Here is a 25,881-nt window from a genome sequence, read left to right on the forward strand (position 1 = left end):
TTATTTAATATTTTTCTTTTGCATTTTAATACATTAAATATTAACATGATTTTCACGCTCTTATGCTTATGACTATGTTTTTAAATAACAGATAATACGTAGATAATATTTTTTTAATTTGAACCAAATTCACTTTTTCATCATGATATAAAACCATGGCACAATGGAATTATGAAGTGAAAATATATATATTACACATATAGAAAACATTCAGAATAATAGAAAAATATATACTCAGGAATACAAATGTTTATTTCAGGTCATTATTTCATTCAGTCAATATTTCCCCTCCGATCGATTCCGCATCCAATTCAAACGGGGACCGATGTTACGACGGCCTCAGCCGAGGTTCGAACCCCTAGCGGTGCCTTCAGACTAAAGTCGTATCCGTCAGGCGGGAGTTGGCCTTCAGCCGCTCCATAAGTCCTTCCGCGGGTTTGGAGTGCCATCTGCACTCGCCCCCTATCGTCCGGTGAAGCTCTAAAGGCCAGCTGCGGCCAACAGCATTAGAGTAGTCCGAAAAAAAGTCAATATTTCATCTCATGACCATCAGAAGTAAAGAGGTATACTAGTCGCTATACCGCCGTGATGAATATAAATTATATTTTTGTCAACCCTAACAACGTTTTGGTGGGCTTACTGCCAAATGCGTGTAAGTAAAGTTTTTGTGTTTTCTGCGTTAAGAAATTTAATTATATTGTTTATGATTTCTCAGTTCCAATTGAATCATTTTAAATGAAAATAATTGCTTTCTGTTTATTGTAAACTCTATTATTCAACATAAATACGCTGGAATAGCTTACAATTTGTACATTTTTTTAACTATTCTAATGCTATTGGCTTCAGCTAAACTTCACAGCTTCATAGCCTGCGATTTATAATTATTTTTTTACTATTCTCATGCTATTGGCTGCAGCTAGCCTTTACAGCTTCACCACCATAATAGAGAGCGAATGCAGATGGCACTCCAAACCTGCGGAAGGACTTATGGAGAGCCTAGATGCTAACTCCCGCCTGACGGATACGACTCTAGTCTAAGAGCACTGATAGGGGTTCGAACCTCGGCAATTCTCTTGTTACGATTGAAACATTTTATAACTAGAGAAATGTGATAATGTTTATTGTTGCGTTAACCACAATATTGACAATGCTACTAACACCATCTACTACTACCCCATCTCTGATAATGGTCATAATGATATTTGTAGTATAAAAAATATTTATTTTCTCTATATAATCATTAATTTTCTTTACAAAATTAATATTTTTTATGAATATATTACAAATACTCGGCTTAGACTATAATACCGACAGGCAAACTAGATATATTGCTATGTATTACAAATTAATATATTGAGATACTATTATTATTACAAATGAATATATTAAAAATCACAGTTTTACCAACCCTATTAGACTATAATACCGACAGGCAAACAGTAAATTTCATGATATATTATTATTATTACAAATTAATATATTAAAAAACACAGTTTTATCAACCCTGTCAGGATATTACAAATTAATGTATTAAAAAACACAGTTTTATCAACTCTATTAAACTATCAAATCCACAGGTAAAAAGAAAATTTTATGATATATTATTATTATTATAAATTAATATATTAGAATACACAGTTCTGTCAACCCTGTCAGGAAATCGAACCGACAGTCAAAAGTGCGTAAGTAAATTATTTGTGTTTCCCGATAAGGAATTAATTTGTATCTTTTATGTTTCCCCGCGCCTATTGAGTTTTGGTCTACGGGAATAACAATAATTATAGCTTGTTTAAACTTCGCCATTTAACAAAAATTATGACAAAGAGTTGGCGAATTGTTACTTTGAATAACTTCAGAGACGACGGGTGTAGCCGGCCATTGTTCAAGATTTATATCTCTCAGATGTTGCTCGACTGCGCTAAACGAAGGAGAATAATGTTATTATTATTTTTTTTTTATAACACAGGGGACAAACGAGCATGCGACTCACTTGATGGTAAATGATTACCGCCGCCTATGAGCACCCGCAACACCAGGGGAATTGCAAGTACGTTGTCGGCCTTTTAAAAAGGAATAAGCTCTTTTCTTGAAGGTTTCAATATCGTTTCGGTTCGGAAATACCATTGCTGGAAGGTGATTCCATAATGTGGTTGTGCGAGGTAAAAAGTTTCTAGAAAACCGCACTGTGGAAGACCGCCATTCATCCAGATGATCAGGATGGTATTTCAGTTTCTGGCGGGTGGTACGGTGGTGAAACTCAGCAGCTGGTATTAATCCGAACAATTCCTCAGAACACTTCCCGTGATATATGCGGTAGAAAATGCACAGAGATGCAATATCCAATGGGTCGAGTCTGTCACATAGACGTTGATTACCAATGATTCTGGCTGCTCGGTTCTGAATGCGGTCAAATGGAAGTAGCTGGTATTGTGGTGCTCCCGTCCAGAGATGAGAACAGTATTCCATGTGCGGCCGGATCTGCGCCTTGTATAATTGCAAGCGATGGGCCGCCGTGAAATACCGTCTCACTCTACTGAGCACACCAAGCTTTTTTGAGGCTATTTTAGCCTTGTCCTCCAAATGACCGCAAAACTGAACGTCACTGGATATATCAACGCCAAGGACCTCGAGATTTGGCTTCACATCAAGGAGAGTGTCTTGAAACTGAGGAGATACGATAAATGGAATCTTTTTAGCGGTAACTGCGGCGGCGGTTTTAGACACGAGTCCAAAAGGTATAAAAGAAAAGAAACAACATCATCATCATCATAGTCTGTAGCCGTATGCGTTTCCATTTCCTGTATCTCTTTTAATTGGCTGCACCTTCGTCTGCACACTTACTTGACCTTATATTTTGCACAATTTACATAGTTTTTTTTTTTAATTATAGCCTATAATAGCCGTAATTCTCATCTATAAACTGTATTATTGTTACTTTTTATTATTAATTATGGTAAATTAAGTTTAATTATATGTACATTTTATTTGCTATTTTTTTTCGTTTGTTGTTTATATTGTATTTTTTACATTGCACTGAATAGAATATTTTTCTTTCTTTCTTTCTATCTTTCTATTATTATACAGTTTTTTCATAAAAGAGTAACAAACATCCATTCTACTAATTTTTTTCCGTTTATTAGTAATATTAAAATAATAAAACATAAAATTAAGGCAACGCTGGAACTTTTAGCGCGGGTGGACTCTTAACTATTTTTTAATGTCGCCACTGTTTCCCAAAGTTGTGTTCAAAATAAAAACTACCCGCTTCTGTGAGCAACAAAATATGACGAGTTAAAAATTCCGGGCCACATAGTTTTAATTTAAAAACGAGGGCAAACATCGCGGGTAACTAGACAAAGGAGAGCTGTACGAACGCTGTAACTTGTGGTCCAATGCATAAGACTTAGCGGTTAATTTGGAATTGCTATATTTCTTGCGGACTAAAAAACATTTATTTATTTATCAAAAAACATTACATTTACACATTCCTATAACAACAACTAAACATTGTGATGCACATATATGCACACATACACACACCTATAAATATGTACTAGAATTACCCGCGACTTCGTCTGCGTAAAATAGGGACTTTGATCTTCTAGCTTCAAAAACGACGATTTTCCATAATAAATCATCCCCAATTTTATTTTAAAGGGGTTAAATTAAATTTGGGGATGAAATTTTTTGTTATGGAAGTTTGTTGTTATGTACTTTGTAGTCAACAATACTTATTAAATTAAAAACTAAAAAAAATTATCCTAATTATCACATGATTGAATTACAAATGTTTATAAAATTATTTTATTTAAATTACTCATTGCGTCAAATATTATTTTATGAGCGTGTAACACTGTGAACAAATGAAAATCTTGTAATTAATAGTTGATTTGTATTTGTAGAATGTAATTGTTTGGCTGAAAGGAGATTTCCAGGGCCGTAAAATACTTAATAAAAAAAAAAAATGAAAATCTTAACTTCATTTTGGTAAACGCTATCTGTATAATGCTGCTGAATTCCATTTTAACCTTAAACAGTTGCTATTATGTTGTTGACGAATATTTACTGTTTTGTTACTATTATTTTATCCTACACAATTTGTAGTGTTTTCGATCAATAAACAAAATAAAATTGTTTTTAGTTCCCCGCTGCTCTTATCGCTGTCTCCTATGCCTTACACCATACTCGTGCCTTATTATTTTGCGTCCCCATTCCCTGATGATGTCAGGTCGCATCCGCCATTGTGTCACGAGGTTTCAATGCCCATTTTTTTTTTGTTTCACAGAGAAAGTCTTCGTTTTACGGATGGCTTTAGAAAAAACAACATCTGTTAATGTATGCTGGGAGAAAAGGACTTATTACTAAATACGCAATCTATCATATCTTATCTAAATTATACTTATTGTGATAGATTTTAGTGTTGCTTCATTTTCCGATGGTCACAAATTTCATTTTCTCGTAACCTAAAATGTTATATATTTTGATAAGACTTTTTTGGCAGGTAGCTGATATAATAACGAGTAACTTAGCCTACAAATATTTTAGAAAAAAAAATTTAGAAAAATAAAGTTAAATTCCACGCGGTCGAAGTCGCAAATGTAGAATCAGCTAGTAGAATATTTATTTATTTTATTTTATTTATTAAGTCTTTTATGTACAAATACACAAATATAGATGCATATGCTGGACTTAACATCATGAGGTATTTTCTCCCAGTCCAACCATTGGGCAAATAGAGATCTATGTGGGCAGTGCATATAAAAAAAAATTTAAAAGAAATGTAGGTATATATATAAAATTAATTAAAAAAATTTTCTCCCAGTCCAACCATTGGGCAAACAGAGATCTATGTGGGCAGAGCATTACAAAAAATTTAAAAAAAAATGTAGATATACCATTTAAAATCAATTAAAAAAAAAAAGATTATTAACTAGTCCATAATTATATATAATACATAATATTAAATAAATAATTACACATATACTCAATATTTATAAATCGTATCCGTCAAGATTTTCCAATTTTTTTTCCCTACCGTCCAGTTCGGTATTTAGATCCAATTGAGAAAAACTGGAAAGAAACTCAATTGAATATTTTTTTTTAATCCAGTTTATTTACAATGCATAGGTATTTATATAGGTGTCTATGTCTAACATTAAATAATAAACCCGAACATGAAAACTATTGCCATGCACGCTCGTCATTCAAGTAATCGTTTAGTGAGTAATAGGCCTTGCTCAGTAAATATGATTTAACAGATGTTTTGAATTTATTTAAGGGTAATTCCAATATATCCTTTGGTATCTTATTGTAAATTTTTATACCTATTCCCAGAAAAGACCTATTGACTTTTTCTAAACGATACTTTGGGACAGCAAGTTTGTCTTTAAATCTAGTATTAATATTATGAATATTGCTGTTTTTTATAAATAAGTCAAGATTTTTATGAACATATAGGATATTTGAATATATAAATTGAGAAGCAACGGTGAGAATATTTGCCTCTTTGAATTTCTCTCTTAATGAGTCACGACTCTTCATACAGTAGATCGCGCGATAATAAAATAATAATAATAATAGTGCTGGATTTTATGTAAATTAATAATAATTTTTATTATTTTAATAATTTACATAAAATCCAGCACTACCAAATTCATATTTAAATTAATTAATATATTTATAACAGATGAAGGCTGTAAAAATAAAGCAAAAAAATGTATACATTCATTCATTAACAAATGTATCACGTAAATATATCATTTAACGTTGACAAGAAGGAAATAAAAGCTTTCAAATATAACCGTGTATCATAGCTCTTCTACTCGGGACATTTGTGCAAAAAAATCCTAAAATCAGTCCTCTTGGCTCATGTTATAAATTACCCCTATACGTTCCGATGGCATAGTCGTCTCATCATTTATTCAGCAACCTCTGAAATCGAGTCGAGTGCTGCTTTTCACACAAATGTGGCGAATTTTCCGATTATCATAATAAAGTAGGCGGTTGTTGTCCCTTTCTGAGCAGTGCGGAGTGTAAGAGAGGGGATGTTGGAATGAATCGATCGCCTTAAGTTTGATGTGAACTCTTTATGAAATCGACTTAAAACATTAAATGTTTGTGGCCACTGAGCTAAATGCTCCGATTTGTTGGTGACAAACATTTGTATTGTTTTACAAATATTTGGATCAAATGTATATTTATTATATGTTATTGTTTACTTAAATGCACCGCCCACTAATCTCTGCCTGCCTTATGGTCGACTGGGAGAATAGAATAGAAAATCATTTATTCAAATAAACTTACATTGAAGCACTTTTGAATAGTCATTACATTTTTTAATCTACCGCTCGTTCGGAAAGCTGTCTCATCACAAGAAGATCGAGAAAGAAATTTGCGTGTTGCTCTTTTAAAAAATTTTGTTATTACGTTACATTTTTAAGTTTAAGTGTGTGAATACACCAATTAGCACTAATTCAATTATATACTCAAATAAAAAAATATTGAATATATAACCAACTGGTTAAACAATTAATAAAAGGAAATCAGTCATAGTGATTAGAGCAGACCAGTCCCTACAAGCAGCACCCGCTCACGAGTATGACGGATGAGCCAGAGATCACTGCGCTCGACCATATTTTAGGGAGCCCAATGACCCGGCCCACCACGCCTCCACAAGTCTGGACATTTTAGTGAGCATGACTACTCAAAACACTAGACTACGTCAAAGCTACTTACAATTGCCATCTGATGGTTATAGTATTCACATTTTACAAGAATGCATGCGTCAATCAATACAAAAACCGCTACGCTTTCATATTTCTAAAATCAATCAATTAAATCAAGAAAGCAATGAGAAAATTAAATGTTGTTGTATGCTAATAAGCTAATTATGTACTTCATAAGTGGAGAAAATGCCTTATGGTGTTAAGTCCGCCATAAGCACCTTTATTATGTTTTATATTTGTCCATTAAGTTTTTATAAATAAATAAATATGTATATATATCTTTAGCTTTAATAATCTTTATTCAATAAATATATAGTACAATTCAAAACGATTAAGTACAAAATACGGAAAATTCCGTCACATCTTCACGGCACAAATACCTCAATGTTTGAAGACAAGTCTTTGACAAATGCATTCTCCCTGTAAAGAGACTCCCTGTATTGTTTGTCTTTAACAAACAATATTAATCTATTCTCAAGTTGACCGCAGACTTTAATAACAATCAAAGGAGTCTGTGTATTAAATACATGGATTTTTATTCATATAATATATTTTTTATGCATAATTAAAAAAATATTAAAATTCTGCGCTCCTCTTCTATATCTACTATATATATAACTCAAAGGTGACTGACATAGTGATCTATCAACGCACAGCCCAAACCACTGGATGAATCGGGCTGAAATTTGGCATGCAGGTAGATGTTATGACGTAGACATCCGCTAAGAAAGGATTTCGATTAATTCTATCCCCAAACGGATAAAAAAGGGGATGAAAGTTTGTATAAAACTTTGTCAATTTTAAATCGATCGGGGCTGAGACTTTGCATGCATAAAGCTACTATGACGTAGGCATCCCCTAAGAAAGGATTTTGATAAATTCCATCCCTAAGGGGATAAATTAACGCGAACGAAGCCGCGGGCAAAAGCTAGTAAAGTATAAGTATCCGAAATTTCGTACTCCTCCGGGTACATTGTTTTTTCTTCAAGTTTTAATATATATATACAAAAATTTCGTTTTCTCTACAAACTACCTTAAAACGTAAGCAAAAGAGCATTTAAAATAATTGGCTCTGCAAATGTACGCGTCGATAAAACGCTTTTCACCGGAACACCGTTCTTATAAAATGAAATGTTTCAATTTTCACTGTTGATATTTACTACTAAAGGAAATGCGCTCTAGGAAAATTCTAAGTAACACTTCGCTTTATATAAAATTGCAATAACAGGGTTTCATAGAAGCCGTACTTAACTAAGGACGTTGGGGTTTAGTGGTGTACTGCCCCGACTCGAAATTACGAGTCATCATCATCATCTTCATTCCAGCCCGGAAGATGACATAGGTCTCGTCCAAAGATCTCTCGCATCCAATGCCATCCAGCAATAAAATTGATGTACAAAAACTTTGTATATCAATTTATGTTTGACTGACTCTCCGGTGATGGGAACGTCGCTATCAAATCAAAGTAATTAGAGAAACAGTGAAGCTGATAGGATCGCTTCAGGGTTGCCAATTTTAAAACACTTTACCTCGAGGTACTAAGGAATCCCGAAAATCACCTCAATTTGCTCTCTATCTTCATACATAGGGGGACCTTTCCCCCTATGTATGAAGGGTTATTAGAAATGGGGATTAGTAAACCCAGTGCTACCAATCCTATGTCAGGTTGACCTCCACGAGGTTCCCCCTAGGAAACCATCTATATTCCTTGTGAATTAGCCACTATAATAATAGTAATCATTATGTAATATCTTAGAACAATTTACAGCGCCATCTAGTCCCAAACTAAGCACAGCTTGTGTTATGGATACTACCCAACTGATAAAACATAGATACATTTTTTTTGTAAATACAAACATAGAAAATACCCATACCGATACAAACAATCATTCTCATGAATACAAATGTTTATACCGTGCGAGGAATCGAACCCGCGACCATTGTGATTAAATCGATGTGCTAACCACTAGACCACCGGGCTCTATATATTTTGTATGACAACACAAAAGAACATCCAAAACTTTTCTTTGCATAATTTCCTCCTTTACCAATTCGAAGTTGATCTTAAAACCATTGACCGGGCTGTAACATGAAAAGTTGTGTCAAATTAGTTAGTATTCGTTCACGAGTAGCGGACTGATTATGCAAACGATCCTACCGAACTTTCCACTTAAATAATATATGAAATTATGCAAAACAACCGAAGAAGGTACGTAGTGGCCATTCAAGAGTTGCGACTTGTGAAGTTATCAGATATCAACCGTGCGTGACCCGTCCGCGGCAATGTTTCACGATATTTCGTCTGAATCTGTGAAGTTTTAAAGCTTTTTTCATAATCGTGTTATTGGTATTTTCTGATACCCTGTCCTATATATTTAATAAAAAGAAAAATATTTTTATACTGCGTAGATTTACCATCAGATAGGCCACATGTCTGGAAAAAAGCCATGTGGCCTATCTGATGGTTACCGTAGACTATGGACGCCTGAAACACCAGGGGCATCAAAAAACCACATGCTGTAGTCTCATGAGAAAACCTGGTTGATCGCAAGTAATATATTTAAATTATAATACAACTCACATAAAAATATGAATTTGTGAATGCAATGAACATTTTTTGTTATTTCTTTTTTGTAATTATTTTTTTGTTTTATGCACAATAAAGAGTTTTATTATTATTATTATAGATAATAAACAGTTATCCAATGTAATATATAGTAGAAAACTAGTGATTTGTGAAGTTTTCAGATATCAACCGTGCGTGACCCGCCTGCGGCAATGTTTCACGATATTTCGTCTGAATCTGTGAAGTTTTAAAGCTTTCTTCATAATCGTGTTATTGGTCTTTTCTGATACATTTTTCTGTATACTTTATGAAAAAAAATTATACTGCGTAGATTTACCATCAGATAGGCCACATGCCTGTTTTCCAGACATGCGGCCTATCTGATGGTAAATGGTTACCGTAGACCATCAAAAAACCCCATCTTCATCTTCTTTTTGAAAAACCCCATGCTGTAGTCTCAAGAGAAAACCTGGTTGATTCCAAGTAATTTATTTAAATTAATTTAATACAACTCACTTATGTTTATATATTTTTTTTATTTCTTTTTTGTAATTATTTTTTTTCTTTTATGCACAATAAAGAGTTTTATTATTATTATTATTGTTATAGAAAAAAATTATATTGCATGGATGGCAAACAGGCATACGGCCTATCTGATAAAAAATTAGTATAAAAAAATCATAAAATAAATAAAATGAAGGTGGCAAATAGACATACGGCCTATCTATGGTAAATGGTTACCGTAGACTATGGACATCTGAGACAGCAGGAGTGTCACGTGCGCGTTGCCGACCCTTAAGAAACCTTAATATACCCTTCTTGAAAAACCCTCTAGTCTCCTGAGAAAACATCGGCAGGTTGTTCATTCCAAGAAATTTGTTCAAGTAATAATACAACTCACTTAGAAATATGAATTAGTAAATAATAATAATATCTCAGGACAATTCACACAGCGCCATCTAGTCCCGAGCTAATCAAACCTTGTGTTATGGGTACTAGACAACTAATATAAATACATGGATAATTTTTTTTTTGTAAATAAATACATATTATACATAGAAAACACCCAGACCGATACAAACAATCATACTTATGAATACAAATGTTTACGAGGAATCGAACCCACGACCATCGGATAGTAAAGCGGTGTGCTAAACCACTAGACCACCGAGGCTGTCAAATGCAATGAAATTTTTGATAATAAACAGTTAATATAAATAAATTAAAGAAAATTCTAGGAATATTAAATAACAAGAATCCATGCAAACCTTTTTTTTCTTTTACTTTTACTTTTCACTTACTTTTTACGAAGTCATATGCTTAAAGTAGCATATGCTTAATACCAGCTTCTGAATTTTGCATTGTATCCACCAGAAACTAAAATACCATCCTGATCATCTGGATGAATGGCGGTCCTCCACCACGCGTTTTAATACCGTCAGTTCTAAGCTAAGCAGAACCTATTTTATGTCTAATAAAAACATACATATTGTACATAAAAAACAACCAGAGCAATACAAACAATCATACTCATGACTACAAAAATTTGTATCGTACAAAGAATCAAACCTGCGACTATTTGAATTAAACTGCTACACTACCGAGGTCGTCCAATATATTTTTATCCTATCATGGATCATGAATATTCTATAAGTTTGTTTTTCCACCGTCATGCATAAGAGAGGATCTTTTAGGCTAAGAAAACAACCCTGCAGTTAACTGCTATGGTCAATAATGAACTTTATGTCTTGCATCCTAAAAGTAATTCTCTTTCAAAGCTGAAATATTATTGGAAGTTCTTAGCATTAAAACAAATAGCTTCCTCTGTCTATAAAGTAGATTTAGATCGTCGTCCATTATGCGATAGTAAGTGTTTCAAAGCCGAGTAAGGCTTTGAATTTCACTGGAAATTATTTGTGTCATTCCATTTTACTCAATCGCTTTATTGGATGCTGATTTATCTACATTAATATTATAAACAAAAGATTCGACGGCCTCGGTTGTGTAGCGGTTTTGCACATCGTCTTATCGCTGGCGGGTTCGATTCTTTACACGACACAAACATTTGTATTCATGAGTATGATTGTTTGTATCGGTCTGGGTGTTTTCTTTGTATAATAATAATAATCTCAGAACAATTAACAGCGCCGCGCCATCTAGACTCAAGTTAAGCTAGATAAAGCTTGTGTTATGGGTACTAGATAACTCAATAATCGATATATATATATTACTAGCTTTTGCCCGCAGCTTCCCTCGCTCGCTCGTTAATTTATCCCCTTAGGGGTGGAATTTATCAAAATCCTTTCTTAGGGGATGCCTACGTCATAGTAGATTTATACATACAAAGTCTTTCATCCCATCAAGTCAAACTTTCATCCCCTATTTTATCTCTTTTGGGGTAAAATTAATCAAAATCCTTTCTTAGCGGATACCTACGTCATAATATTCACCTACATGCCAAATTTCAGCCCGATCCGTCCAGTGGTTTGGGCTGTGCGTTCATAGACAGGTTTATATATATATATAATAAATGTACACCTATGCAAAGCCAGGGCGAGTAGCTAGTACACTATAAAAAAGATACTACACTAAACATATTAAAGCAAATATATATGAATATATAAATACATAACGATCTAAGCATATATATAAATACATTAAGCGATTGAATATTAATGAGTTGATTGGGTTTCAAACAGCTTCATATATTGATAGAGCGGATATAATCTCTTTTATATCTACTATATAAAGATTATTTTTGTCAACAGCGCGTCGGCTGCGACCTCCGAGTGGGGTCAACTCGAAGGGTTGACGAGTGTGGTGTGTGTGGCGGAGATGGATCCTCGTGCTCCCGACCACGGTACCACTGGCTGGCCACCCCTGCGTCTCTATGCTCAGCCACATGTGGTGGAGGTAATACCGAAACTTTACAAAATAAATAACCGTGAACAATTATCACAGCGCCATCTAGTCCCACGGTAAGCAGAGCTTGTGTTATGGGTACTAAACAACTGATATATTTTTTGTAAATACAAAAATACTCAGACCGATACAAACAATGATACTCATGATTACAAATGTTTGAACCGTGCGAGGAATCGAAACAGCGACCCTCGAGAAGTAAAGCGGTGTGCTAAACCGTTGGACCACCGTCAAAATACAACAACATACTATATGTATATATGTAGCAGCTTCATCATTAAAACAAAGTCACGGTCGCTGTCTGTCGGTCCCTATGTATGCTTAAGTCTTTAAAACTACGCAACGGATTTTGAAGCGGTTTTTTTAATGGATAGAGTGATTCAAGAGGAAGGTTTATATATATACATATGATACAAGTGTGCGTAGTAGCGTAGTGGCACACCGGGGCGAGTAGCTAATCAACTATATCATCATTGCCTTGCCTTTATCCCATTATTTGGGGTCGGCGCAGTATGTCTTTCTCTTCCACTGCTCTCTATCAGTCGTCATATCTAGACATACTCTTCTTTTATTCATATCATCTTTCACACAATCCATCCATCTTTTCTTAGGGCGTCCCCTCCCTTTACATCCATCCACATTCATATCGTATTCATATTATATTCGACCTCGGTGGTCTAGCGGTCTAGCACACCGCTTTACGTCCGATGGTCGCGGGTTCGATTCCTCGCACGGCACAAACATTTGTATTTATGAGTATGATTGTTTGTGTCGGTCTGGGTGTTTTATATGTATAATATGTATGTATTTACGAAAAAAAAAAAATTCCTATGTATTTGTATCAGTTATCTAGTATCCATAACAAGCTTTAGCTAGCTTAACTTGGGTCTATATGGCGCTGTGTGAATTGTCCTGAGATTCTTATTATCTTATTATCTCTTATTATATTATATATACACTTTCCATAAGACATGGTCCTCATTCCTCCGCATAACATGCCCATACCAGCTCAATCTGTTACCTCGCAACTTTTCTATAAACTATATACCACATATAATTAAAATATTAATTTTCTACTCAATAACCCAGGAATAAAAGCTCGAGTCTTTTAGTTGGGACAAAATGGTTGTAAAATTAGCACAGCCCGAACAATCTTTGATCAATTATTTTCGCCATTTTGATCAAACGGCTCAATCAGTCCGACCTATTGTAATAGGCGGTATAAAACAAATTACTCCACCGCATTTGCGAGTGCTAATTCTTATCAGGATATTCATCTTTCAAGGGTTCTTAATTAGAATCGGCCTTCGCAAATTTTGCCAGAGTAATGTACTGTATAGACGAGATACAATTAGTTGTTATGTCAAACAATGAAATTATAGTATATGCTGGCATGACTTCTGACGGCTTCATGACAGCCCCGGTGGTCTAGTAGTTTAGCACACCGCCTTACATCCGATGGTCGTGGGTTCGATTCCTCGCACGGCACAAACATTTGTATTCATGACTATGATTGTTTGTATGTTTGGATGTCTTCTATGTATATTATAATGTATTTATAAAATAAAAAGATACTATGTATTTATATCAGTTGCCTAATATCTATAACATGTTTTGGTTTGTATGTATTTATTATATATAAGTGTATAATATGTATGTATTTATATATCTATGTATTTGTATCAGTTGTCTAGTACCCATAACACAAGCTTTAGCTAGCTTAACTTGGGTCTAGATGGCGCTGTGTGAATTGTCCTGAGAGTATTATTATTATCTGAATGCTCAGGAATCATCATCTGAATGATAACGCATTAGTAGTGCCAAGGGTATTACATGATAACTTGTTATCGTAATGCTATAAACGACGGTTACCACATACCATCAAGTAGGCTTGTGGGCGTCATTGTTTTGTTTTATCTACAACTAGCTACCCACCCCGACTTCGCACGGGTGTACATGTATTATACATATAAACCTTCCTCTTGAATCACTCTATCTATTAAAAAACATCTTCAAAATTCGTTGCTAGTTTTATAGATTTAAGCATACATAGGAACGGACAGACAGCGACAGCGACTTTGTTTCATACTATGTAATTATACCAATTACATCAAAAAATCTAATAATAAATCATTTTGTTTCTAATGAATAAATGCTTAACCAATTTTTTTTCAGCTGTAAAAATCAACATTATTTAAACATAAGTTATATTTTAGTAAAAAAATCGCTCCGCAATAATTGCATTTATGTAAAACTCGTAATTTTATAAAAGCCCAGATGATTTGGCACTGGATGGATGGATTGTGTGAAAGATTATATGGTAAGAAAGGGTATAACGAGATGACTGCAAACAACTGGCTGGAAGAGAAAAACATATTACGACGACCACAAATAAATGGGATAAGGAAGAAGCAGATGATGATGATATAGTACATAATATGAATATATTAAATACTAGCTGTTCCCGCGTCTTTGTCTTCGTTCGCGAAAAATGACCTTGACTAAATATTGAAAAAATGTTTAGTAATCTAACCCAATGAAAAAGCTTCATCGTTCAAAAATGATACACAGCGGCAACTAAAAAGTCGCCAGTCTGCCGCCGACTTACTCTAAAGGAACTGTTGCTCAGCGCTAGAATGGAGACAAAAGGAATTTCTCCCGTGATTTATCGGTAGGCTTCAACTAATGGTGGATTTCGAGATATAAATTACAAGAGCGGCCGACATTTGCAATTAACAATGTTGCCGTAATGTATTGGCGGGCTGTTTGGTGGATTTTGATGGTGCTACGCTTATCATTTTCCATGAACAGCCATTACTGCGATAGTAATTTCTGACTCTCGTTATATCGCTTCGGGGATTCTGATTTTTGATAAGTGCAACATTACAAAAGATTTAATGATTACACTAATAAAAGTAAAATAAATATATAACAATACCTGTCGTTTAACTGATGTTAGTAATTCGTCTTATGGTAATTACGAAAGGTGTTACAAGAAATTACCAGAGTCTGTTCTAAATCTGCCTGAAAAAAAAAATATTTATCGTTTAAAATTATTCCTATGTAAAATAACATATTTTAAAATTAAAGAGTTCGTTAATGATAATGATGCGTTTGTAGAAGAACTTAAAATTCATAACGCTGACAATATTATCTGATTGCATTAAGAATGAATGTGTAACGGTTTCCATGATAATAATATAATAATAATAATCTCAAGACAATTCACACAGCGCCATCTAGACCCAAGTTAAGCTAGCTAAAGCTTGTGTTATCGGTACTAGACAACTGATACAAATACATAGATTTTTTTCGTAAATGCATACATATTATACGTAGAAAATACCCAGACCGACACAAACAATCATACTCATGAATACAAATGTTTGTGCCGTGCGAGGAATCGAGGAAACACCACAATAAAATAATAAATGTCACAGTATTCCATTAATGTCATCATCATCAGCCCACTGCAGTCCACTGCTGGACATAGGCCTCTCCCAAGGCACGCCATTGGGCACGATCTTCAGCCCTTTTCTTCCATTTTTTACCCGCAACCCTACGTATGTCGTCGCTCCACCTAGCTGCGGGGCGTCATACACTACGTTTGCCAATTCGCGGTCACCACTCTAAAACACGCCAACTACAGCGAGCATCGGTTCTGCGACAGATATGACCAGCCCACTGCCACTTCAACTTGCAAATACGAAGAGTTATATCGGTGAACTTAGTTCTCTGGCGAATTACTTCGTTTCGGATTTGATCCCTCAGAGAAACTCCAAGCATAGCCGTTTCCATAGCTCGTTGAGCGACTTTGAGTTGGTGGACCAGTCGTATCGTCAGTGTCCACGTTTTGGCACTGTATGTCGTAACGAGTAGGACGCACTAGTTTAAATTCAAAATTCAAAATATCTTCATTCATTTAGGTCTATTACAGACTCTTATGATATGTCAAATCTACCGTCAGTTCGGAATGATATCGAGATGAGAAGAACTGACAAGAAACTCAGCTCGTATTTTTTTCAAATAATAGTGGAACATGTTTATAATAATACATAGTCATTAAAATTCAAATTTGGGAGAATAGAGTGACCACCAGCATATGCTATCGCAAAGAACAATAAATTTAATCAGTGTTCACAACCTGAACAGACCAGGCCCCACAAGCAGCACCCGTTCACGAGTATGACGGATGAGCCAGCCATCATTGCACTCAAGCATATTTGAACTTTATAGCGAGCATGACTGTTTCAGGTTACTCCACTACGTCAATTATATTATTTACAGCATAGGCTGTACCGATCACAGTTTTCACCCATTACAATATTAAATTTACATTATTTAATTTACAATATGTCATTACAAACCTTGGTCTTAAGGGTTTGTGGCAGCGATGACGAGAAGACTTGACGAAGTTTCCCAAAACCGCCCCACTCCACTAATGTAAATCAATATTATTAAAACTATAATTACATGAAGTCAAAGTATTAGATCAGAGATTGATACTATGGAAAGGACTCATCTTTAGCTGCGATGACTGCAGTTTTGGTTTTAGCTACGCCTCCCTGAACTTCGGGCTCTTCCAAGCTTAACTTTTGATCAGGACCAGTAGATAACCCTCTTAACTAATTCAAAAGTGCTTAAATTAAGTTTATTTGAATAAATGATTCTATTCTATTCTTGTTATTTTTTTTGTTACATAAAAACATACATATTAATATTATATATGCGATCAGATATACAGACAGATACTTTATTGCTAATTTTTGAAGCTACATATATAACTCAAACTTTTTTCATTGACTATTTCGGGTAAGATTATTAAATATTTTATGCTATCCAAGGTCACAATTCCACGCGAACGAAATCGCGGGCACAACTAGTTGTTAATAAACAGCTGAATAAATCTTAACGAAGTTTGCCACAAAGATAAATTTCGCGCGTACTGACATAGAGTGTCATTTATCGCTAAAACGCATCCAAAGTCGCGGCTAACCGCTAATCATACATCATTTATCGTACCACCCAAAAAAACTTTCAAATATTACTGAATTTTATCATCGCTGATAACCATAAACCAGATAATAATAATAATAATCTCAGGACAATTCACACAGCGCCATCTAGACCCGAGTTAAGCTATCTAAAGCTTGTGTTACGGGTACTAGATAACAGATACAAGTACATAGATATTTCTTTTTCGTAAATACATACGTATTATATATAGAAAACACCCAGACCAATACAAACAATCATACTCATAAATACAAATGATTGTGCCGTGCGAGGAATCGAACCCGCGACCATCGGACGAAAAGCGGTGTGCTAGACCGCTAGACCACCGAGGTCGTCAAATACATAACCAGAAATCGCCCATTAATCTAAGTCGGCGAAAAAAAAATTAACTGAACCCTCAAAACAATCATTAAGTCCAAAGCGCTGTACCCTTTTACCGGGGTGGGGCCTGGCGGTCCCCATTTATCATTAAGACACTGACACCTAATTAACAATTGAAATGTCTGCAACCCAAAAGCGTCGGGTCAGTGAGACCAAGAGATAATCTCGCAAGGTGGTTTTAGACTCGGACCCTCCCTATTTAGAATGTGAAGGGTTTAGAATAAAAAGCAGTTAGGGTGTGCTGGTGACCCAAAGATGTTCAGTGGAGCACATCTTTAAATATTGAACTTGTCTTTTATTTATTTGCTAAAACATGATCAATAGAATAGAATAGAATAGAAGATGAAATTACAAATTAGGGATTTTTGTTATAATAATAATAATAATCACAGGACAATTCACACAGCGCCATCTAGACCCAAGTTAAGCTAGCTAAAGCTTGTGTTATGGGTACTAGATAACTGATACAAATACATAGATAATTTTTTTTTCGTAAATACATAGAAAATACCCAGACCGATACAAACAATCATACTCATGAATACAAAAGTTTGTGCCGTGCGAGGAATCGAACCCACGACCATCGGACGTAAAGCGGTGTGCTAGACCGCTAGACCACCGAGGTCGTCGTTTATATTTTTCGTCGTGTTATATTTTTCTTCAAACTCTGACTATTATACAGTATTATAAAGATATTATTTTTTATGTTGTTTTTCCTTGATTTATTTAGCATGTATTTATTTATGTACATGTAATGGATAACGAGCATGTAAAGGTTAACCTTAAGTTATAATACTCATGAACGTGTGCTGCTTGTAGGGACTGGTCTGCTCTAATCACTATGACTGATTTCCTCTTATTAATTGTTTAACCAGTTGTTGTGTATTCAATATTTTTTCTATTTGATTATTTAATTGAATTAGTGCTATTCGGTAGTTTGTATTCACACACTTAAACTTAAATTGTAAAGTAAGAATAAAATTATTTAAAAGAGCAACACACGAGTTTCTTGCTCGTTCTTCTTGTGATGAGACAGCTTTTCGAATGAGCGGTAGATTAAAAAAAATGTGATGACTATTCAAAAATGCTTCAATGTAAGTTTATTTGAATAATGATTTTCTATTCTATTACGAACAATATGTGAAAAATTGAGTTTCATAAAATAACGAATTTTATATGAAATATTTTACACCTTTGTTACCTGTTACCTGCCAAAGGAACCACAATCCAGGTTTCATGTGTGGTGATCGTTCTTACCTGTGTTGGGGACACACATACAAGAACTTTCACATTTACTAATAAGTCGAATTTCTAGCCATCTTGGGCTATTATACCGACCTCGATGGTCAAGCGGTTTTACTCCAAGCTTTACTTCCGATGACGCGGGTTCGTATTCATTAGTACGATTGTTTGTAATCTGAGTATTTTCTATTATATAATGCATTTATAAAAAAAATCAGTAGGTACTCTAGATCCACGCTAAGCAAAACTGTAGTACCCATAACACAGGTTGGATCTAGATGGCGCTGTGTGCGATATCAATATACATATTGTCCTGCGATATCTATAAATTAATAAGGTAAGGAAAATCTTTGTACCAGTTTTTAGAACAATTGCACACTTATAGTTTATATAGAGAAATAATGGAGAATGCAAATATTCTTTTAAAGTTACGCAGAAAAAAAACATTATATCAGTATTGGTACGTACCAATATCATCATCATCACGTGATGATGCGGCTCGAATGCTTAGATGGTAGATGATGTTGCGGCTCGAATTATATGGTAGGTTTGATGGCTTCAGCAGATTACAGGGTTGTTGAAAATGATAGAATTTGCTTACTATCTTAAATTTAATGGTAAATATACTATTAATTACAAATTTGGTTGAGTGAACAAATTATACGTTGATTTTTGAAGTCTGGACGTTACTTTGCGTATTTAAAATTGGATGGGTGTGCGGTCCAATCAGAACGCTCCCTTTGTATTGCGTTCTGTTACTGCTTGGTACGCGACAGTAATATAAATATAAAGTAAATAAATAAATAAATTACACAATTCGCGATCCGCCCCTGCCGATAAGGGTTTGAACCTCGGCTCAAGCCGTTGTAATTTTGATCCCCGTTTGAATGAGACGTTACTCTTACGTTTACGGACGTTGTAATTAATGAAATGATATATTTTCAGGTTACAAGATGTCGCTAGCTGTGTGCAGAGATCGCCTGACAGGTTCAGATGCGCCTGAGGAGCTGTGCGACTCGTCCAGTAAACCACAGGCTTCTGTCGTCAAATGTAACACCCATCCGTGCCCGTTCAAGTTAGTATGACTATTCATCATTAGTATTTATTTGTGTTACTAGTAAATTATACTTTGTAGTTATATAGTTCACCTACTAGCTGACCCTACTACTAGCTGATTCCGTTCCGCCTCAAAATTAAATATGTCAAAGGTTTTTTGAAGTTTCTTGTCAGTTCTTCTCATCTCGATATCATTCCGAACTGACGGTAGATTTGACATATCATAAGAGTCTGTAATAGACCTACATGAATAAAGATTTTGAATTTGAAAAATTTTAGTTACGCAATAAATTTTGTTTGCCAGGTATCAGCAGTTTGTATGGGAAAATAAAATTGTTGTTTTTACTATTTTACATCCAATTTTTTCATACTTTATCACCGTTTCAACCTTCCTTGGACTTGCACGAATATTTTAATACCAAAATTAGGCAAATCAGTTCAGCCGTTCTCGAGTTTTAGGGAGACTAACGAACAGCAATTAATTTTATATATACATATAGATTTATATTGTTAGTATGACTACTTATTTGTATTACTAACTGACCCTTCAAACGTTATTTCGCCATATAAATTAAAATCGCTATTAAACAATAGGGGTTGATGGTAGAAGGGTGAACATTTAGGGTTGTGTATATTTTTAATGCCACATTACAAAAAAATGTCCAAAAAAGTATAAAAAATGTTAGGGATGGACAACCCTCATCACTTAGGGGTATCAAAAATAGTAGCCGATTCTCAGATAGCTCGTTCTTCTTGTGATTAGTTAGGAATGAGTGTTGGAATATAAAATATATGACTATTCAAAAGCGCTTATATTAAGTTTATTTGAATATAGATTATAACTATGTTTATTTCTATTTCCAATTGCATAAGAAATTTGTCTAATTACCTAACTAACTACCCACCCCGGCTTCGCACGGGTGTACATGCATTATAACATATAAACCTTCCTCTTGAATAACACTATTTAGTAAAAAAAATCGCTTCAAAATCCGTTCCGTAGTTTTAAAGATTTAAACATACATAAGGACGGACAGACAGCGACAGCAACTTTATTTTATATGTAATGATATCCAAAATACAAGTATCTAAAATCGTTTTGCGCAGATGGTACGTTGGTGAGTGGTCATCGTGCAGCGTGACCTGCGGTGGTGGAGTTCGCACCCGCCGCGTCCTCTGCGCCAGATCCGCTAACATCACCAGGGCTGACACTTACGAACCTGGTAAGTAATGAACAGGGTATATAATAATACTAGCTTACCTATGCGACATCGTCTGCATCACACTTACTTGACATTTACCATTATATTTCGCACAATTCACATTATATCTTTTTAAGCTACTTTACTACTTACAACCTACTAGCTGTGCCTACCGTTTAACAAGCGTGAAATGTATAGCCTATATATTATTTTGATATATAAACTATATTAGTGTAAAGTTTCATCAAAATCCGTCCAGTATTTGTAAATACATACAATATATTTGTATGATATTAAATACCCAAACCGATAGAAACAATCATTTCATGAACAACTTTGTACCGTCCTAGGAATCGAACCCGCAACTATCTATTGAGTCTGACTGAGACCACTGAAGTGTTAGTATCCCTCATATATGGAGGCATGATACCTTAAGAAAGAAAGAAAGAAAAATATTTTATTCAGTGCAATGTAACAAAAATACAATATAAACAACAAACGAGAAAAAAAAATGAGCAAATAAAATGTACATATAATTAAACTTAGGAATGGCAATGCATAGATAAACAGAATATACTTAAGAAATTAGATATATAACTATATCCATATATAATGTGTAGTCACTTGAAACATTTGTATCCTTTCTATAAAAAACTACAATAAATCTTGTCAAATAAACCACTATTTCATACAAAATCCACTGACAATGTAAAACGTACTTTAAAACAATTATATATAAAAGTTTGAAATAGAAATATATATGCAATAGAAAGATGGAGCGCTGAAGTAGGAGAGTTTTGAATTTAATATGTACTTGCAAAGAACTTTCTAGAAATGTACTCGTATTCTGAACAGAGCTAAACTTAAACTGACTACTTATATAAAGGAATATTAATGTAACAGTCTTGTATTATGTGGCTAGTCCGATGCTTATGTAATGTGGACTCCAGTCTCCGCAATTAAAAACTAAAATAAACTATTAAAAAAAACCGCTTCAAAATCCGTTGCGTAGTTTTAAAGATTTAAGTATACATAAATGAGAAATGTCAAAAAAAGATATATAAATATATAGCAAAATATTTTAAATATAAATTCCTATATAAAAAAAAACATACATACATAAATATAAAGTATATAAGTACAGACTATAATTGAAAGTAACAAAAAGAAACCAAATATAGAGAGAACTATAGGGAAATAACAGAAAGATGTGAAAAACAAGGACAGTAAAAAAAAATTACAAATTTTACTTTTATTATATATTTTTTATACTACTATGGTGGCAAACAAGCATACGGCCCATCTGATGGTAAATGGTTACCGTAGCCTATGGACGCCTGAAGCACCAGGGGTACCACGTGCGCGTTGCCGACCCTTAAGAAACCTTATGCCCTTCTTGAAAAACCCCATGCTGTAGTCTCGTGGGAAAACCTCGGCAGGAAGTTCATTCCACAATCTAAGTGGTTAAGTTATTATATTTATTCAACAGCATCCAGCTCTGAACCTGGCTGCGTATCTCCCGCGCCTAGGTCCACCCAGCCCTGCAATACTCAGGAATGTCCCAACTGGATAACTGGACATTGGTCAGGGGTGAGTGATTTTTTTTTATTAATCGTAGTATTACTTAAAGCAATATTATAAACTTTGAAAATGTGTAATTTACAAACAATGAATGGCATAAAAATGTATTTAAATAAAATTAAGAATACAACTTTGGCAGCAAACAACGATATTTTGTTATGAATTTATACGTGAATCAACTTTATATTTACTTTATGTTTTTAACACTAAACTGTACTACAGTTAGAAATTTACAAAAAATCAATACCAGGTAAGAATGGGGGGTCATCCCAATACCGAATTATATGGCAAGGGGTCTACGACACAAAAAAGTTTGGGAACCTCGGTTTACACAATACATTTGACTCAGTTAGTTGTGGTAACTGAAATGGAATCATTTCATTTACCACAACTAATTACCACAACAATATTAATATACCTGGACAATTTATACAGCGTCAACTAGACCAAAACCAAGCAAAGCTTGTTGGTACTAGACAACTGATACAAATACATACACACATTTTTATTATAAATACAAACATAATATACATAGAAATATATATGAATCTTTACATAGTATAGAACAAACCGCTGTCTGGTCGCTTATATCTTTTAAATTACTACTTTCATGCAGTTTTCAGCTATAGAGGGATTCAAGAGGAAGGTTTATATGTATAACTAGCTTTTGCCCGCGGCTTCGCTCGCGTTAATTTATCCCCTTAGGGGAGGAATTTGTCAAAATCCTTTCTTAGAGGATGCCTACGTTATAGTAGCTTTATGCATGCAAAGTCTCAGTCCGATCGGTTTAAAATTGACAAAGTTTCATAAAAACTTTCATCCCCTATTTTATCCCCTTGGGGATAGAATTAATCAAAATCCTTTCTTAGCGGATGCCTACGTCATAACATCTACCTGCATGCCAAATTTCAGCCCGATCTGTCCAGTGGTTTGGGCTGTGCGTTGATAGATCACTATGTCAGTCACCTTTGTGTTATACAATAAGATACAGCATGTTATAGTATAGAGCAAGCTTATAAATTTTGAATGCATCCGTCCCGCCGGGAGCGATTGCTGGAAAGAAATAAATAGATACCAGAATAAACAGTTTCTTTGCATTTCTTAACAAGCAAGTAGGTACTTACATTTATAGAACTTACAAATATAAGTTTTACAAACAAAATCAAGTAAGAGCGACGTGGAACGTTGGAAATTGAGAACGAACGCCCAACGGCGTCTATCCTTCAGTCCGCCCCAAAATATAGCCACATAAAACTTTATAGACAGTGTAAAAGTATTGAAAATTTGCAACAATGTTTCGCTGTGTTTCACTGGGATGTTTTAACATTGTTATATTTTATTTATTTAATTCAGGTTACATGGCCCATATTATAAATACCTTATAGACTAACATACATAAGAAATAATAATAAAATATGAAAAATAAAATTGTCTCTATGGTCACGGCACTGACGACGGCAATCTGCCACGGTAGCGCCGATAGACCACCCCCTTCGGACAGTAGTCCTCCTTCATGAAGGTGGGCAGCATGTTGGTGGGGACCAGGGCCACGAACGCTTTGAAGCTCGCGTTGCGGCTCGATTCCAACTGCGTCACCCTCAATGTCAGGTTGCTTTTAGTCCGGATGTAGTCAACACTGTCCTGTTCCTTGGTAGCGTAGTGTAGGCGGGTTAGGTACATTGCCGTTGTCGGTGTTGCGGCACGTAACAAGAAGTTGGGCCCTGTCAGTGCTGTGCCACAATGGTTTCGATTGACCATAGAATTGGAGGTGCGTTTAAAAAATACCTTTATGATCGCATAAACAGGTTACAATCTACGGGATCTCGCTTAAATGAAATTATTTATAATCTCGGTCGCTCGTAAACTGGTTAATGTTCTAGACGCGCGGTACAGTGCCAAGCCAAGTCTAAAACAAACACATCAGGAATTCAGGATGCATTTTCAAGTTATTTTAAACTAGTAGTTGGCCTTGGAATCGCCTGTGAGCTCATAAGTTTGTGAATTCTATATATATTAACATAATATCTTGCCTATGTCACTCTGGAATAATGTATTTATTCAATGAAAGAATTTCTCAATTCGATGTAGCATTTCCGGAGTTAACATCCTTATAATAAAATACTCGTTCTTTAAACGATCAGTATACATATGGCCAACTAACTTATTTTCTATAATATACGGAAGGTTTTGTTTTGTATTTCAAATTAGCGTAACTTCTATAGATATGTTACTTGTTGATAAAAACTTGCCGACTTGTTTTTCATTTCAATTATTGAATTTTAATTTATCCTGAATTATCACAGTATGTTAAAATTGATACAAAACATAACTCTATAAAACAAAGTATAATATATTTAATTCGACTGTTCTATGACTATATATATATATATACATTTAATATTTTTGTATATATTTTATATTTATTTTGTATATAATGTAATATTTCAATTGCAAACACTGTTGTAACAAAAGATGTATTTTAATTTTAAATTGTTTTAATACATTAAGATATAAATTGAAGCAATATATACTGAACTTTAGATATGTTCATTTTAAATATGTATATTATTAGATTTACATATATACTTTTTTAAGGACCACATTCATGGTTATACACAAAATATCCGGAACTCAATAAAAATAAAAAAAACATAAGATCACGTGATTTTCTTAATTTTACGTATACATTTACATATCTTTAGACGAGACTGACTTGGCCCTCGTTTTCACAAGTATGTTTTTGATAAGATGTATTAGACGATGCGCGTCGTAGTAAATTTTTGTAATACAGTAAAGGAAATAAAATGTGAATAAATATGCAGTAAACAAGTTAAGTGTATATTCACTACTAGATATGCAAAACATAGTAAGAATACAATACATACATCTAGATATATATAACTCAAAGGTGACTGACATAGTGATCTATCAACGCACAGCCCAAACCACTGGACGGATCGGGCTGAAATTTGGCATGCAGGTAGATGTTATGACGTAGGCATCCGCTAAGAAAGGATTTTGATTAATTCTACCCCCAAGGGGATAAAATAGGGGATGAAAGTTTGTACGAAACTTTGTCAATATTAAACCGATCGGGCTGAGAATTTGCATGCATAAAGCTACTAAGACGTAAGCATCCCCTAAGAAAGGATTTTGATAAATTCTACCCCTAAGGAGATAAATTAACGCG

The 25,881-nt window shown here is 34.4% G+C and overlaps 1 protein-coding gene across 5 annotated transcripts in view; it reads left to right on the plus strand.

Annotated features, from left to right (window-relative positions):
- LOC131855450 (protein madd-4) overlaps positions 1–25,881 on the plus strand; it is a 165,311-nt gene that overhangs the window by 85,058 nt on the left and 54,372 nt on the right. For all 5 annotated transcript variants that reach the window (XM_059206725.1, XM_059206724.1, XM_059206726.1 and 2 more), the window contains exons 6-9: positions 12,060–12,204; positions 19,798–19,927; positions 21,016–21,131; positions 22,600–22,700. In XM_059206725.1, coding sequence (XP_059062708.1) covers positions 12,060–12,204; positions 19,798–19,927; positions 21,016–21,131; positions 22,600–22,700 — 492 coding nt within the window. The remainder of the gene's footprint in view (positions 1–12,059; positions 12,205–19,797; positions 19,928–21,015; positions 21,132–22,599; positions 22,701–25,881) is intronic.

Source organism: Achroia grisella, unplaced genomic scaffold (genome assembly GCF_030625045.1).
Source record: "Achroia grisella isolate CSIRO2021 unplaced genomic scaffold, CSIRO_AGI_Agris_v1 utg1419, whole genome shotgun sequence".
Taxonomy (NCBI): domain Eukaryota; kingdom Metazoa; phylum Arthropoda; class Insecta; order Lepidoptera; family Pyralidae; genus Achroia; species Achroia grisella.